The 17214-nt window shown below is 40.1% G+C and overlaps 2 protein-coding genes across 12 annotated transcripts in view; one reads left to right on the top strand and one right to left on the bottom strand.

The window, feature by feature from the left end:
• The window catches only part of TSC1 (TSC complex subunit 1), a 64749-nt gene extending 60080 nt beyond the window's left edge, over positions 1-4669 (top strand). For 10 of the 11 annotated variants that reach the window (XM_038374421.2, XM_043498799.1, XM_043498795.1 and 7 more), the window contains one exon: positions 1302-4669. In XM_038374421.2, the coding sequence (XP_038230349.1) occupies positions 1302-1812 (511 nt within the window). In that variant the 3' untranslated portion in view covers positions 1813-4669. The remainder of the gene's footprint in view (positions 1-1301) is intronic. The other variant, XM_043498801.1, reaches the window with a different exon arrangement.
• A 4129-nt stretch (positions 4670-8798) lies between these two features.
• SPACA9 (sperm acrosome associated 9) lies at positions 8799-16226 on the bottom strand. The gene is made up of 4 exons (XM_038374972.2): positions 16083-16226; positions 14468-14670; positions 13653-13800; positions 8799-12310 (listed from the first exon to the last, which is right to left on the bottom strand). Exons 1-4 carry the CDS (start codon positions 16224-16226, stop codon positions 12302-12304), a joined length of 504 nt encoding a protein of 167 aa, XP_038230900.1. The 3' UTR covers positions 8799-12301.
• Positions 16227-17214: the final 988 nt, after the last annotated feature.

Here is a 17214-nt window from a genome sequence, read left to right as displayed (position 1 = left end):
TAACAGAGTTGAGAATAAACTGTAAAGGAGCTCTTTAGTAACTACAATACTATGCAAACTAGCTACACCTGAAACCCATTCGAGTAAAACGCTCTCTTTATTTTCTCTCTGAAGAATTTGAGTTCCAGTAGCTCACATCCAGGACCTATCATTTTAATCTTCAACCAAAGAGAATTTTCTTAACTATTCTAATTGCTGCATAATGAATCTAGTTTAGCTTGTCTGATTGGGCAGCTCTACCCTTTGTAACAATTAGCTGACTGACTGGTAGGAACTAGTGTAGGCAGTGTAGACAATACCTTCTATTTAAATGGGGTGTTCTCAAGGGAAATAGTTTACTCCATTGGCACTTTTTGTTCCTGTTGCATCAAATAGGGACCTTTAGGATTGCTATATCCAAATTTGGATGTTGAGATCTAATCCAAACTGCTGCATTTAGCATGAAAATTGCTGAACCCTCTTTATGACTACAAAAGTCTCAGGAATTGACCATCTTTTCTGGTCTGAAACATTGTCAGTTGAGGCATTGTTTCTCACAACTTATCTGGATTTACCATCATCATCAACCAAAACTTGTTGGGCATGAATGGCTTGAGTACGATATGTCAGAGGCATCCCTTTTATGCAAACGTAGCACATTTGAATTGAAGCTATCTCGAAGTCAAAGAAAAACTCTCTATTGTTTTCATTGAAGTCTTGAGACTTTTATCTGAGTTTAAAAAGGAATTCTCCACTGGGGGAGGAAATAATAACTTTGATTATACTCAACAGTTACCTTTGCCCTCTTAGGAATTTGTCTGTTCTGCTAATTAGCATCCACCTATATATGATTTAAATAAATCCTTCCCACTCATGAAATGCTTCCTGCTCCTAGCCCTGTAGTAATTTCAGAATGGCTACAAAAAACAATTGATATAGTGAGAGCAGCTATTGTTCAGGCCTGCAGCAGGCAAAGGATAGATCTACAAATTCAAATGGGAACTATAGCCCCATTCCTTTCCTAAAGCAGTGAGGATGCAGGTACATCCTACCCTTTGGATCTCTGCCAGTCCTGGACCTACATCCACCACTAAATCTGCGATGTTGGTTATCTTTCTGGTTGTAGTATGTTCAATGGTTTATGCTTTGCTGCAGGATTGATTGAAAGGAGAAACTGGTGAGGGTATGTTTTAGCCCATCTGCAATGGTAGAGATAGAAACTAATCAAAGTAAACTGCCTTCTTCTCCAGCAAGTTTAATCTCTTCATGGTGTACCTTTGCTACCATCACTTTGACTCTTTCTCTGTCTCATTCCAAAACAGGTTGGATTGTAGTAATGAAGGATTTGCAGACTCTGTGGCAGGATACAGTGAAGAAGCAATTGGTAGAAATGGAGAGACCAAACCTCCGAGCACCCGGGGTAGTAGTAGCAGTAAAGGCGGTAGCAGCAGTAGTGAGCTGTCCACCCCAGAAAAATCCCAGAACCAGAGAATGGGTCAGTGCAGCAGTCGCTGGGAAGCATCCATGTTGCTGGAGCCTTCCACTAGTGTCCCACTAACTGTAGGCTCACTCCCCAGCTCCAAGAGCTTTCTTGGAATGAAGGTGCGTGAATTATTCCGCAACAAGAGTGAGAGCCAGTGTGATGAGGAAGGTATAACCATCAACAGTCTTTCTGAAACTCTAAAGAGTGAACTATGTAAAGATCCAAGCATGGTGGAGGCAAAGGCTCCTTCAAGTCCTGACAACCCCAGCCCCTCGCCCATGAACCAGGAAAGCAGTGTTGGACAGCTTCATATCATGGACTACAATGAAACTCATCATGACCACAGTTAAAAAGGAAGATAGTAAATCAGTGTTATTTTCATATTCTTGGCATAGAACAGGAGGCGTGAATGCAAGTTTAATTAAAAGCTTTTATGTTTCATTGGTATGAGCAGCTAGCTCGTGGAGTGGAAACAGGACTGATGTCTTTCTACATAAGATGACTGCTGAATGAATACAAAATGGATTTAGGGTCTGGAATGGTAATGCCCAACCTAATTTTCTTTTGCTTCTCCTCTCTCAAATCCCATCATTAGCAGTGTGTACTAATTTGAAGGGGCAACTGTTGGCATTTGTAAGTGTTTTTTTCCCTTCTCCCCTTCCCAATGAGTAGTTGCATCCTATGAACTTGAGTGCAATATGAGGCCAAATTAACCTTTGTGAATCTACCTATGAATGGCACCGTAGAGACTAACAAATTTATTTGAGCATAAGCTTTCGTGAATGAGCGGTAGCTTATGAAAGCTTATGCTCAAATAAATTTGTTAGTCTCTAAGGTGCCACAAGTACTCCTTTTCTTTTTACCTATGAATGCTTAGTACTTTGCTTAGCTGAAATATCTCGGCAAGCTTCCAATTTAGAACAGTTAATTGTGTTACCCTTGCAGGTGACTTTGGTTATTATGTTCTGTAAAGAAGCAAAACCAGAGTTTCTAGTGCATTCATCTGAAGGTCTTTATTTTGCCTCTTTGTTTTCCCCCAACTTTGGTCTTTATTAGATTGGACTACGGTCAAGTGACTAAATGGTTAAAGAACAACACATATCTGCAAACTGATGTTGCATTCACCCCAATTCATAATCATTTTTTCTTTTGTCCTTAACATTTCCTGGAAAATTACATGTGAATAAATGTTGTCCCACCCCAAGGAACTCCAAACTATTTGTTGAGGTCTTGTTAAAACACTATTGCTTCTGATTTTTTTTTCTTGGGTGGGTAAGGGGGATGTTCATTGTTTGTTTGACAAACTGGTACTTGTCTGACCTTAAATTGTTGCGTGAGTGGAGGTGATGAGAACTGAATACTGAGTGCAGGGAGATCCAGACAAGGACAGTATGTAGAGATTTTGTATAAAGTAGCGGGTTCACCAAAACTTCCAAGTGAGCATTTTGAAGAAGATTCTGCAAATGTTTCTCTTTGCTGGGAGACTATTGTGATGCCTGGACTCTTTTCATTGTGGTCTTTGTCCAGGCTGACCAAGACCTCATTCTGGGTTGAAAAATCTCAAACATTCTTCTTCCCAGGAGTAGTTTATAAGATTCCAAGCTTGATTCAAGAATCATTGGATTCACTCCCAAAGGAAGTCCTCCCCACAGTGCTATTGCTCTCTGGGATACAGAGGTCATGGCAGTCCAATTTGTGGCTACCTAGTTTTCTCCTTTTCTCTCTCTCTCTCCTTCCCCCTCCACTCCAATTTCCCGAGCAACTAACTGTTGGGCCAGTGTATGTAGCTCAAAATTATATACAGGACCCAAACCTGCAGCCTTCCCATCTTTATTATTCCCATTGAAGTCAATGGGGAGCCTTTCATGCTGAAGGACTTTGGGATCAGGATTTATGTCAGTCATCAAACTCTGGTTTCCTTCTTGTCAGAACAGAGATCCATTATTAGGAAAGAGAGAGAAGTTCATTTATGTGAGACTCTGATACGTCTGGGTCCAGGATTACTTAGTCTGTAATATAACCTTTTCAGGCTTCAGAGCCATGCTGCACCAGTGTTCATTTTGTTCCTACTTTTACAGATGTAGTCTTTTTTCCCCTAAACAGTCTACATAGGTGATGGTGAGAATCTTCTGAAAGGTAACTACACTTGTACTCTGTTTTTCTAGCTTGACCTAATCTAAATAGGGACAGAATTGATCAAAGCAGGCTGGCATTCTGCTAACCTGACAAACAGAGCTGCTGTGATTTCCAGTCTTCTCACCCTCCTTCCCCCCCCGCCCCCATTGCCCAACCAGACAATACCTTCCATTCCACCTCTCCCATAACACCTATGGTCTGTATACATTTCTGCCTGTCAGCCAGTCCTTTTTTTTTTTTTTTTTTCAAAGCTTGACCATGCACAGAATAGGAAATAGTGTCACTTAACAAATGACATTGACTGGTTTCGTTGACACGTCTGTAGGTTTTCTAAGACTTGGTGGTAGTTGCAATAGTAAATGAGTGAAGACTCAAAGGCTTCATATCCCACTCACCCAGAAGTGAACAGTTTGCACATTGCCCCTAAAAGGGCTAGCTCAGCTATTGGGTACAGTTCTGTCACGGGAATCAGTTAGACCATCCCTACAGTTTGGCAATTCCCAACAGACTATCCTGCCACATGGTGACTCGCTTCTTTTAGTGGAGGGTCTTTTGTTGTTGTTAGTAGCAAAAATGCTCTGGAGCTAATCAGAGCTCATCAGTAGGTGGCCTTTTCTCTTTTAAAAGGATGTTAGCACTGGGATGGAATCAGAAACCACTTTAGAAGGTTTATCTATGGACCACAAAGATTATGGAGGAACAAATTTTGCCATTGTTTTTGTAAATCTCTAAAATTATGGATCTACTTTATGTAGCAACTTGCATTTTGTTTAAAGGGATCCCATCAGTGAAGTGGAGACAGATATTTTTTAACTGACTGCTTTTAGTTAAATCTAAAAACACTGTCTTTGTCAAAAGTTAATCTGTTCCCTGCCTCGCTCTTTATAAGCATGTTAAACAATCCACATTAAATGCCATAAATATGAAATACAAGGAAAAATGGTACAATCTAAGCTAAAGAGAACTTTAAACCAAAAGGAGGTTTTGCTGTCCTTATTAGAATGTTCTAAAATGTCAAGGCAGTTGCTTGTGTTTAACTGTGAACAAATAAAAACGTATTGTTTTGCACTACTCTGTGTTGAGCTCTTTGCAAGCTGTGCCCTCAGGGTGAAGGATCTGTGCTGGTAACCTATACTGACTAAACATGAGCTGTGCGGGAACAAGATTAGCATTAAAGCGCTTTTCATAGCATTAAAGCACTTTTAGAGATCCAAGTGTTTAATAGTATTGGGTATGTTACAAAACAGATAAATGTCCTGCCCTTCTGATGGGGTCCTTTATATTTCTATAACCCATTTTTATAGATAGCATGAGCAATTTTTTCCTCTTTGCAAAATAGCTTTGATGTTGTTATAGCTATGTATAATCCAGAAATTTTAACAGCACATGTAGTTTTCAGTGTTAATTCTGTGCCAGACCTAGTACTTATGGTATCCAAGCATATCTACAAACCCAGAGATACCTGCAAGTAGTCTGAATATTTGACTTGTCTTTTATGTAGTACTGCTTGCTGGTCTGGAGGGTAGAACTATCATCAGAATGCTGCTGTTCATCTTCTACAACAGGGGTTCTCAAACTTGGGATCGTGACCCCTCAGGGGGTCAAGAGGTTATTACATGGGGGGTCACAAGCTGTAATCCTCCATCCCAAACCCCACGTCACCTCCAGCATTTATAATAGTGTTAAATATAAAAAGAAGTGTTTTTAATGTACAAGGGAGGGTTGCACTCAGAGGCTTGCTGTCTGAAAGGGGTCACCAGTAAAAAAAAAAAAAAAAAAAAAAAAGTTTGAGAACCACTGTTCTATAAGCACCAATTATAGCTGAACATCACAGTGGTATAATAAGCTATCCTTTCCAGAAAGAAAGCATTTACCGTTGTGACTTTATTCCAGATGTCAGCTTCAGATGCCATACCTGAAGTTCCCAAAGAGAAGTTGAGTGTGTTTGAAGTCCCCCAAAGACAACAGAAAAGTGTCTAGTTATTGGAACACATTTAAAATCTACTGCAGATTGACCCAGTTAGAATCATCTTAAAGGTCTGACTTGTGTTAGAATCTTGCCAGCTAGTTTTACTATGATTAAGGTTGTGATTACATAACAAATTCCACTTTGGGACTTTTTACATAGGAATGTACCAGCGTAGGGAATTGTATGCACTGAAGGACCAATAGACCCAGAGAACAACTTCTCAAATGCAGTGGGACAGCCATTCTTAATTACAGATTAGCAAAAAGATGTTTCAGAAGCTGACCTGTGCTCTTACAACAATTGGAATCAGAATGAAAATCTGAAAGAGCACAAATGCAACTTTTTTTTTTTTTTAAACTTGCTCTTCAAGCATGAATCTCAATGGTGCAGTTAAAGTACTTTGAGCATAAAAATTAACACTTTTAAATGCATGAACCAACTTGGACTGTTTGATCCTGTCGGAGAGATCATATTATTTTTGCACAGATCAACTACTTGTATGGGTATAAACTTCATCTCCAAAACAGGATTTATCCAAAGCCTACCACACTTTAATCCCTTACTGTGAGGGTCAAGTGGTGTGGGAAGCCTTGTTGGGACCCTCTGCACTGGGGTGAATTTTTCCTATAGGATGTAAATGGCAGAAAAACAGCAGAAACAGAATCTTGACTTTCTTTTATTGAGTGTTACATATCTCAATACAAGTTTAACATTCAAAAACTGCTCTGACCAGCATAAAAATAATTAACTATATATTTCCACAAAGAAAAAGAGAAATAAATTATCCTTGTTACTTTCTAATGCTCATAAACACAACCATGAATAAGAATCATACAACAGGAGAGGAGAACACTCAATTACTCATTTTACTGAATCTGTACAAGAATTCCTCAATGAATCTTGATTTTATTACTTTAGCTACTTAACTGTTGGTGCAATGGTATGGATTTTAAAAACAATGTGAAAAATTATTTGATATCTGAGGATGAAATAATTTAGGAAATGAACAAAAATTGAATTATCCAGTTGCTCGCTTGACTTGTACGCAAACAGCTAAAACTTAAATGTGCTTTGTTTCTGAGACTAATTTTAATCCCAAATGGTTTTAATGATTTTGCTGCCCTTTGTGATTACACTTCCTATGGGCCTGAGTTTGCAAGTCCTTTTCCAAGGCGTTCTCTTACAATCAAGACTATTTCATGCAAGCTTTGGACTCATTGCTTGACACACTTTAATGTGTATATCAATTCATAATTCTATTTTTCTGAGTTCACATTGTTGTTTTTCCACCTCTGTGGAACCAAAAATAAGTCAGTGGAAGATTGTAATCTCAAATCAAACTCTATTCTAGCCCTCAAGAGAAGGCAAGGGAATGGGGACTTGGAACCTCCACTTCCAAAATATGATCACTTGCTGCTCTCTGTGATTTTTGCTTGTTCAGTTGAGTTACATAAAATATACTCTTCCAGGTAAAAGATCCAGTGGGCTCATAGTAACTGAGTCATGAGTGACTAACTTTGTTTTTTAAATCAAAACTACTTTTGAAATCTATAGTCATGAGTTTCTGATCAATGTATCGCATCTGGGACTTAGTTCAGAAGGAAAAATGTTTTCAGTAAGACAACTGATGGCTATGAACTGTCTTACATGGATGTTTCACTGCAGTAGTTTGTTCCGGATTGCACAAAACAAACTCCAAATTCAGGACTGAATTTAGACATAGCAACGCTTATCAATTTAGTTTCAAGATTTTTGGCATCCCTGTTGGCTCATCTTAATTTAGGAGTGCCTCTTCATGCCAAACTACAGAGTGTTAATACAAACCCCACAATATAGTAAGAAGATTGTTGCTTGAGCACTGATGTCTGGGATTCTTGAACTTCTGATAGGGTGACAAGCGTTTTTCTGATTTTTTTTTTGTTCACTTTAAAATACTGTTGTAAAGTATACTTATTACTGACAGCATTCAAATTAATTTAGTGGGATATGGGCCAGTGCATTTCCAGACAGAGTTCTGTGTGCTTTGATGTACATTGCTCTGTATGTATGACTTAGCTTTGGAGTAGTATTTGTAAAATTGCTGTATTTGGTTGTGATGAGACATAAGGGAAGGACTTCCTGTATTTATTATGCAGGGCCATCTGGATCCTTAACCTATGCATGATGTAGAGGAATTAAGGAGACTTTCTTGGCATTTATTCAGGATGTATGTAAGATTTCAAAATTTGCAGACAGCCCAGTCTATTTTGTGTTCCCCTTTTGCCTGAAGCAAACTATAGATTCTTTAAAAGAAAAGGAGTACTTGTGGCACCTTAGAGACTAACAAATTTATTAGAGCATAAGCTTTCGTGAGCTACAGCTCACTTCATCGGATGCATTTGGTGGAAAAAACAGAGGAGAGATTTATATACACACACACAGAGAACATGAAACAATGGGTTTATCATACACACTGTAAGGAGAGTGATCACTTAAGATAAGCCATCAAGATAAGCATGCTTGTCACCATGAAAGGTTTTCCTCCTTCCCCCCCCTGCTGTTGGTGATGGCTTATCTTAAGTGATCACTCTCCTTACAGTAAAAAGAAAAGGAGTACTTGTGGCACCTTAGAGACTAACAAATTTATTAGAGCATAAGCTTTCGTGAGCTACAGCTCACTTCATCGGATGCATTTGGTGGAAAAAACAGCTGTTTTTTCCACCAAATGCATCCGATGAAGTGAGCTGTAGCTCACGAAAGCTTATGCTCTAATAAATTTGTTAGTCTCTAAGGTGCCACAAGTACTCCTTTTCTTTTTGCGAATACAGACTAACACGGCTGCTACTCTGAAACCTCTCCTTACAGTGTGTATGATAAACCCATTGTTTCATGTTCTCTGTGTGTGTGTATATAAATCTCTCCTCTGTTTTTTCCACCAAATGCATCCGATGAAGTGAGCTGTAGCTCACGAAAGCTTATGCTCTAATAAATTTGTTAGTCTCCTAAGGTGCCACAAGTACTCCTTTTCTTTTTGCGAATACAGACTAACACGGCTGCTACTCTGAAACTTATAGATTCTTTATCTGCTGTGATATTTTAAGCAATTTGAAAAGGTTGTGCTCTTCAGAAAATGTATTGTGTGTCATGCTGTCCCAGAAAAAGCACAACAGGTTGATCTTCAGGAACTCCTTCTCAGTCCACAGATGCTATGGCCCTGAGCCAAACTCCTAGTTCCTCTTCCCATCCTTCCAGTAGTCTGGCTTTCCTCCCAGCTCACAGTTCTGCTGCCACATACCAGATTCTCCTTTTGACCTTCTTGTTGCATTCTTTATTGCTGCTTCCCAAACCTGACCACTAGAGGCCTCCATGACTCTGCCACCTCACTTAGAACTAATCTTTTGAGCTGTGGAGCTCAAAACTCCCTGTTGTGATTCCATGCAAGACTTTTCAGGTCTAGCTGAATCCCTGACTTTTTAATTGCTGACTTGATCCCAGCTCTCTTCTGGATGGCTTGTAAGCAGCATCCTGTTGGTTACGGTGTCTCCAGTCTTAAAGATTTGTTTTTTAAAAGTTTAACCTAAGGGGTATTTTGGATTTGATATAGGTTCTTGATTGATGCCGTCCTCTGTCTAAATTGGATCAGAACTACAGAAGTAATATGTAGCATACAGACAGCTGGATTTTATTGGGATCCTGTGTACTCTGCTTGTATCTGTATTTGTCTTCAGAAGGAAAAGCAGGTGATCCAGAAGATCTTCAGGAACTTGAGGAACACAAAGTTAGTTTGGCTGCCTGACAGGCTTCTTGTGTTTGTGGGTGTGAACTTGGAAGACAAAGTTAAAGTAAAGTTTTATTACAGTTCTATGTTTGGATAATTACATTCCAACTACCGCAATTTCTACTCAGTGTCAACTGGATTTATGGCAAGATGGTACTCTTTCCAACATTGCCACTAGGTTGCTGTTGCAAAGCTGATTCATGTCTCTTCCTACCCTATGAACCTTCTAAATTTCTCTCAAACTTTGCTCTATCTGAAGTAGTGGTCATCCATTGTGTAGAGGAAAACTTGTATAGAAACCAAAGTAATTTGGACAAACTGTTTTTGCAACTTCTTTGAAAAAATCTTCCAAAAGACCATTGTCATGTTATTGCAAAATTATAGTTTCCCTAAAAACTTCCAATTTTTCCATTCAAGAGTTCTTGAGGAATGTTAGTGAACAGGACTGGGTGAGAAGACTGGGGCAGTTAGTTTTGGAATTATTCACTAATTTGCTAAATTTAGGAACTCTTGGGTAAGACATGAGCAACAGCTTTTAATTTGTTGGGTGGCAGGGTTCTGATATTTAATACACAAAACTGAAAGTGAACTGGTACTATGTTAACCTCAAAATTAATACAATAGTTTGAGCTGATCAGAAGCCAAGTATTGCGGCTTACACGATATAAAGAATGATGTTAAAACTAGATTTTCAGATCTTATACTAGTGCAATAAGACCTGGTCTGTGCCCAGGACTAGGAGTCAAAGCTGGGATTAGAAATCAGGAATCCCCAACACTTGGACTTTGGCCTTGGGCAAGTCCCTTGACCTCTCACTGTGCCTCAGTTTTCCCATCTGTAATTTTGCCTATCTCACAAAGTTGTGAATGACTTAATGTTTGTAAAATGCTTGGTAGATGAAACATGCCTGTCTGCCCACCCTGCAGTTTTTGTTTTGGGGAGATTCTTTGCGCTTTCCCTCTTCTAGAGTCACTGAGCTCCCCTAGCATAGCAGAGATTCTTTGTTCCAGCGGCTGCATAAGTCTGAAAAATGTGCTGATCAACATGAAAATGCACAAACAAATGCTAGGACATTTATCTTCCATATACTATAACTTTTGATTAGGCTGGCAGACATTTACAGTAAGTGCAAATTCCCTGTTTTCATACTATTTTTTTATTTAAATATAGGTCAGAACGTATGGTCATGTAACCACTATTCTCAGAAATCCTAAACTGCACTCATTTTATGTAGCAAGAACAGATAAGTGATAACTGCTTGCCTTTGACATTTAAAATACAGGTATTTAAAGAGAATATAACTGAATATCTGTTTTAATTGCATTTTTTTAATTGCCATTTTAGTCACACTTGTGGCCCTTTTAAAACTAAATTTAGATGGTGATATCTGATCAACTTGTATTGCAGTAAAAAGAGTTGGTACTTTTAATGAATGGGAAATACCCTTGTTAGATTTCCCCCCCCCCCCAATTCTGCTGTGTAGCATAAGCACAGGCAAAATAATGGAACGCTGTTACGGTGAGAGTCATTAACCACTGGAATAACTTAACAAGGGTTGTGGTGGATTCTCCACTGGAACAGTTAAAATCAAGATTGAATGATTTTTTTTAAAAGATATGCTCTAGTTCAACCACAGCTATTGGACTTGAAGCTGGAATTTATTCAAGGAAGTTTTGTGCCCTGTGTCTAATCTGGAATTAGGTGCAGCTGTGGAAGTTCAGACTGGCTGACACACTGATACTGAAGAAGGGTTGTTTCTAACTTGCTAACAAAGGTCCTGATTCTTCTCTCACTGAAATCAGTGTCAGTGTTCCCTTTGACTTAAATAACAGAAGGATGGGGTCCCTAGTTTTGCAGACTCCCTTAAAATGCCAACTCCAACATCCCCCAGTGTTTGTGGATCTGGAGACATTCTGGATATTGGTTGCAGATTTACTTTCAGTGCTCTGCAAGTCTCAAATTGAGCATGCTCAGCCAGCCTTCTCCAGAGGGGGAGTGATATCCCTCTGGGGGTTTTCCTTTGCTGCTGGTAGGATTTACACCCACTCTCTGGGCTGACATAGTAAGGGGCTTCAAGAAACTGATTGTTAGTGGGTAAAAATTACCCTTGTTGTAGCCCCTTTCATCTAAGGATTTTAAAAGGTGCTTTTACAAAAAATAAGCTTCCCAGCCCCTCTGCTGTGCAGTAGGTATCCTCCTGAATTTCAGATTGGGAAATTAAGCCACAGAGGTTAGATAACTTTTACCTAAAGTCATTCAATGAGTAAATAGCAGAGCTGGGAATAGGACCTGGAAGTGGTAACCTTCAGGCCCATGATCTAACCAATAGCCCACATTTCCTGCTCAACTGTTCCTGATCCAGAGAGCATTTTATCTGTTACTTGTCTGTACAGTGCCTAGCACAATCAGGCCTGAAACGTGACTTGAAGTATTTAAATGCTATTAGTGACTTTAATTTTTCTCTCTAAAGCCACCTCCATGATGCATCTATTAAATAAAGCTTTCTACAGGAAGGGTGGCTTTTTTGCTAGTTAAAATCCTTTCTAGCAACTATGTTAAATAGCCCAACAATCTTCAATCTGTTTGAATTCCCCAGTAGTTTCAATTAAATAGGATCACTTAAAAATAATTGACATTTGCTGAAGAAATCATGTCTATCCCAGCACTGAGGGTCAGTGCAATGATTCCTGTACATCCTATGGAGAAGTGTGTAAGTGGTGGGGGAACAGAATGAGAACAAATACATAGAGGGGGAGGTAAAAGAAAGGGTGAAAGTTCACCTGTAAATACTTCCGAACTGCCATTCCCTCCTGCACTTCCTTGTTTGCTTAAACCCTCCCATCTCAGTTGATGCTTGTTTCAAAAATCTGGTCATCTTAAGGTAATAGCACCTCCATAATTTTAGCAAACACAGCCATGCATGCATGGGAAACTTTTATTCAGGAGTGTCTTCAGGCAGGAGGCAAAAGAACAGGAGTTAACTTGCCTGTAGGAGTGGAAAAGAGCAATCAGATACAGGAAAATACATCAGACTATCAAGATCTTGTTAAGGGCTTAGTTAATGCTTCCATAAAGCATCTCAAATTATACAGATCAGTTCTAAGTGATAACTATGGGAAGAGAGCCCACAGATGGACTGGCTTTCATAACCTAGTCCTGGAAAGGTAGATAGCTAGCTGGCTTCAGAGACTCTGTAGGAAGGCAAGGATTTAAAAATACTTTGCACTTTTCTATGCACACTCCATCAGCTGATCTCAAATGCCTTACAGCTGTTAATGCCCTAAGCCTCAAACACCTCTGTGAGGTAGGTAAGATGTACCCAAGGGAAAGCAGAGGCACAGAGACCTTAAAGTGTAATTCTACTCTGAAAAGAGGCTGTCTGAAAATGGTCACCTTTTCCTCAGTAAATCTGCTCCCTGGATTGGAGTCTTGCACACTAATACTAGTGATAAATAACTTTTTCCTCTTGTTAGCCCTGCAGAGCCAAAACAGCTCTGGGAGAGTGAGCTGGATTCTATTATGGTTCACACACTGTCAATTAAACTACAGGACCAAATTCTGTCCTCACTTACACCTATGCAACCCCATAGAAAGTGAAGGGGTTGAACAGCTATAAATGAAGACAGATTTTGGCTCGGTCTTTGTTACTAGTATTGATGTGGGATGCAATGCACCCAGCTTAGATTTCAGATAGCAAGCTATTTACAACAGTAAGTTTGAGCAACCTGTAACCTGAAAAAATCAGATAGGAAGTCATACAATTGGACTTCAGGTGACTTGCCCAAGACACAGCATTGGTGAGAGACCAGAATCTGATTAGTCCTAACTCCATCCACTGCCCTCACCACTAGACCTGTCAAGGAGGAATACATGTGACATATACTACCCCTGTTCCTGCTCTTTCTCTGGATCTCAGTAGAAAGGTGTCTGATAAGATCTAGGATTATCTGCTTTTGGAGACTTGCAGGACTACCTATATTCAGAACTTGGGTCAAGGCAGGAGGAAACAACTGAAGTGAATACTGGATACCATATTTAATAACCAGCCACCTCTATGCAAAAGATGTATGAGCTTTGTTCCTTTTAAAAGGAGTGTTTCCCAGGTGGTTTCCAGGGTCCATTGAGATATTTCCAAGTGGTACTCCCTGTGCCATTCAGGTGCTATTTTTACCATCCTTACTGTTCTGCTCTCGTGAATAGTCCTTGTAACTAACCAAGGTCTGAGTAGCAGTAGTGAGGATAGCCGGACGTGGGCCTAGGGGAGCAGATGTCTTTGCCGACACATCCTGCTGTGCTCTCTTCTGAGAGTCAGCACTTCCATCACTCACATTTTGCAAGAAGTTCCGAGGTAACTTCTCACTGTGGGCCACCCATGCTTTCATGCAGTCCAGGACTATGGGTATGAGGCTCACCACACCTCCATAGTGGTTCTTTGCTTCATCGCAGCTCAGGTGATTCACCACATCATGAGGGTACCTGCGGGGGGGCAGGAAGCAGTTATTTACCAGATGGTAAATAAACACATGGAACCCCACAATGCCACTTCTAAAGTCGCTGCTACACGTACATAGGTACTTTCAGTTACTTTCTCAAGACAAAGGGTCAGTGATGGTCAGAACTAGACTGTGTGGCTGAAATCGTTCCTGTTCAATAACCTTCCTCACCACTGGGCCCAAATCTGGTTGCCCCCAGATTTAATTTCAACAGCATGTAAAATAGACGTCTCTCCTCTTTGCTCGGTTGAAATAAACCATTGACAGTATGGGGTGGGGAAAATCTGTATTGCCATTGCATGTGACTTCAGTATTCTAGACTGCCCGTATGTTACATTTCACTAGCACTGAAATTCACAAACTTAAAAAAAAAAAAATCTAACCATTTGTGAGTGGGGAGTGAATAGTATTGGGGAAAATTCTCCAAAAACCAACGGGATTACTGGAATACCCTTGTTCTTTTACTGGAATTAGAAGACATAGTCACATGGCTCTAATGGATGTGTGGTGGTGATGGTCTGGAGTACAAATTTCGCTTACATCTGCAGAGGACCATGCCTCTCTGATTATTTCCCAGCTTTATAAGTGATGTGATGTTTGCTTTTATTTACAATGAGAAATATATAAAAGTGAGCTGATGATAGACCTACTTGGCTCGGATGGTGCTCAAGTCGTTGCTGGGGCTAATGAGCAGCTTGCATTTCTCCAAAATATTGTTCGTTACACTGGTACCAGGATGCAGGGTTTCTAGCTTTTGGCAGAGTTTGTTCAGATCACTACAGATGTTCAAGAACATGAGGAGGATGCGTCTGTCGGTAGTGCTGTTACAGTGATGATCCATGTATGCCTGCACCTATGTAGTGCAACATGTGCAAGGAAGGGCAATATTTAAACTGCACTGAAACTAGTTCAGACAAGCTGGTGCCGTTTTTATTGCTTTACATTCAAAGGGCCGCTTCGTTGCAGTTTTGTGTTATACTGCAGAGAAACTGCCCTCTCAACCATGGCTCCGAAGGAAGCAATGTGCAGCGGAACCTGCATGCAATTGGGTTTCTAGAGCCTGCCTGAGTAAAAAGCTTCCTCTGTTCCCATGCAATAGGATTTGGAGAGGTGTGGCTGGTGGAATCCACTGATGTGCAAATCCTTGGCCATTCTTCCCCCTCCCCTGCTGGAACAGGAGTGCTGGCTGAACTACTGCAGCCACATGGCCAGTGTGACTCCATTACTGTGATCTGAGGGTGTTTCCTGTCATCCCTTTTTTTTTTTTTTTTTTTAATACTAGTGAGTGGTGGATCAAAATTAAAGAGATGAAATTACTAGGTACAAGGTCTTTCTGCCAAGTAGCAGGAGGTGGATTAGTTTGAACCTTAGTCATTGACATTATAATAATAAACACAAAGCATCTGTATTGCTAAATTTATTATTTAATAAAAATTAAGACTAAATCTCAATGCTAACTCCTGGTAGAAACTGACATTATTTCATAACACAATCTATCCAGATACTCTTCTGAATAGCGAACAAAGCCCTGGCATTATTACAGTAGAAAAATTAAATCGTAATGAACCCTGATTTTAATGACACATGCTGTCTCCACGTGCAAAGGGATTGATCATTGTGACGCAATATTGCTCTCAGCACATCCACAATTGTAATTTTATTGAGATTTTTTTTCCCAGTCTCTCTTCCAGGCTCTGAGTTCTTCACATTTAAAATATTCAATATTTTTGAAAGTTCCCAGACAAATCACATATCAACTCAGAACCCCCTACTCTCTAGAGACATTCAGCCCTCATTCCATCATCCCACCTCTCTAACAGCCATTATTTTAAAAAAAACAACACTATAGAAAGATACAATATCTCCAATACCAGGGGGAAGAGGCAAGTAAGCTGCTTACTACAACAAGTTAAGGTTTACAGATTCCATGTGTGGCAGGGGAAGATGGGTTTGTTTGTCTTGTACTGTATATTTGTGGTTAGGAGTGAGGTAGGGAAATGGGGTTCTTAGGCTAAATTGTCTAAAGTGGTACTAAGCAGTATAGCGTTTGAATAAGTGGGTAAATCATAATGTAGATACTTCTGTATCTATTTGATCTATTGTAGCATATAATATTGAGTTAATAAACAGATCTTACTAGAGGGGTTTGTATATAGTTTTCCCTAGCAAATAGTTATTCGCCACTGAAATATACACAAGCGCATAACAGCATTATGCTGTTCCCGTCGCTACTGGCAGAGATCTTTGTGCTGATTTCTTTGTTACCTGTCCAATACTTGCTACAGGCCTGATCTTGTCATGTGCTTCCTCTCGGGTGTGGTCCAGTGCTGCAATAAATGTGAACTGCTGTTGCTGGAAGATCTTGTAAGTCTGTTCTATGTTTCTCAGACATTCTTTTACCTCGTTCATTTTCCCTCCCTCCTGGATTTTGAAAAAGGAGAGGGAAGAAGTTATTTTTTTTAATGTGATACAATTTTACATGTGCAACTTTATTTTCACCTACAGCTCTAACCAGATGGGTTGAATTGCCCCCCAAAAATGAAAAAAAAAATCAAGATGATGGGAAAATATATTGTGTTAAGGCTCTGCTGTCCCAGAGCGCCAAACAGTAAGTCAATGAGGTAGTAATTTTGCTGCAAACAGAGGTAGAGAACCCAGAGGGGACCACTGACAATCAGATGCCATAAACCCTAGTGGATCTATTGTAAACATAATGTAGCAATGCATCTAACACAATGCTGTAAGAGGACCAAGGGGAGAAATATCTTCTCTTATCCAGTGTAAAACTATTGCCCAAGCGGCTTGAAAACTGTCTTCTAACATTAAATGAAGGCCAGCTTGAGAGGCAGTGTGCAGTAAAGTGCGATGGAACAAGGGAGACCCGAACTTGAGGTTAACATCCGGCTCTTTCACAGCAAGATGGGGGCTTGGCAAGGGGTGCTGATTTCCGGTGCTGGTCTTGTATGAATGTAGAGGCAGTGTGAGCACTACCTAGGGCTACCAGTTTCTGTACTCCCTGCATCCCCATAGTTGCACCTTAACTTGTCTTGCTCCTACCCCAGAGAAGCTCCTATTGTTCTTTCCCTTTTGATCTTCCTCCAGTTTAAAAAAACAACAACAAATTATTACTGTTGCTCCTAGCCCCAGCAATCTAGATGCTGAAGGGGCACTGTGGGCACCAGCACCATTTGCATGTCTTGATTAAATCTGGCTCTCAAATTCTGGGATCAGAAGAAGGATTGTTATAGTGCCCATAAATGTGTACACCACTCAGTTGGGAGTGGTATTAATACTCTGAGGATACAGTGCAGAGCCAGAAGATGACCCAGAATGAAAGGGAAAACTGTCCATGGTTCCAAATTCCATGGCTGGATTTGTCAAGTTACTTTTGGGGTGC

This window comes from Dermochelys coriacea, chromosome 16 (genome assembly GCF_009764565.3).
Source record: "Dermochelys coriacea isolate rDerCor1 chromosome 16, rDerCor1.pri.v4, whole genome shotgun sequence".
NCBI lineage: Eukaryota > Metazoa > Chordata > Testudines > Dermochelyidae > Dermochelys > Dermochelys coriacea.
Note: the sequence above shows the minus strand (reverse complement) of the source record. Positions and strands in the feature narration are given on the sequence as shown.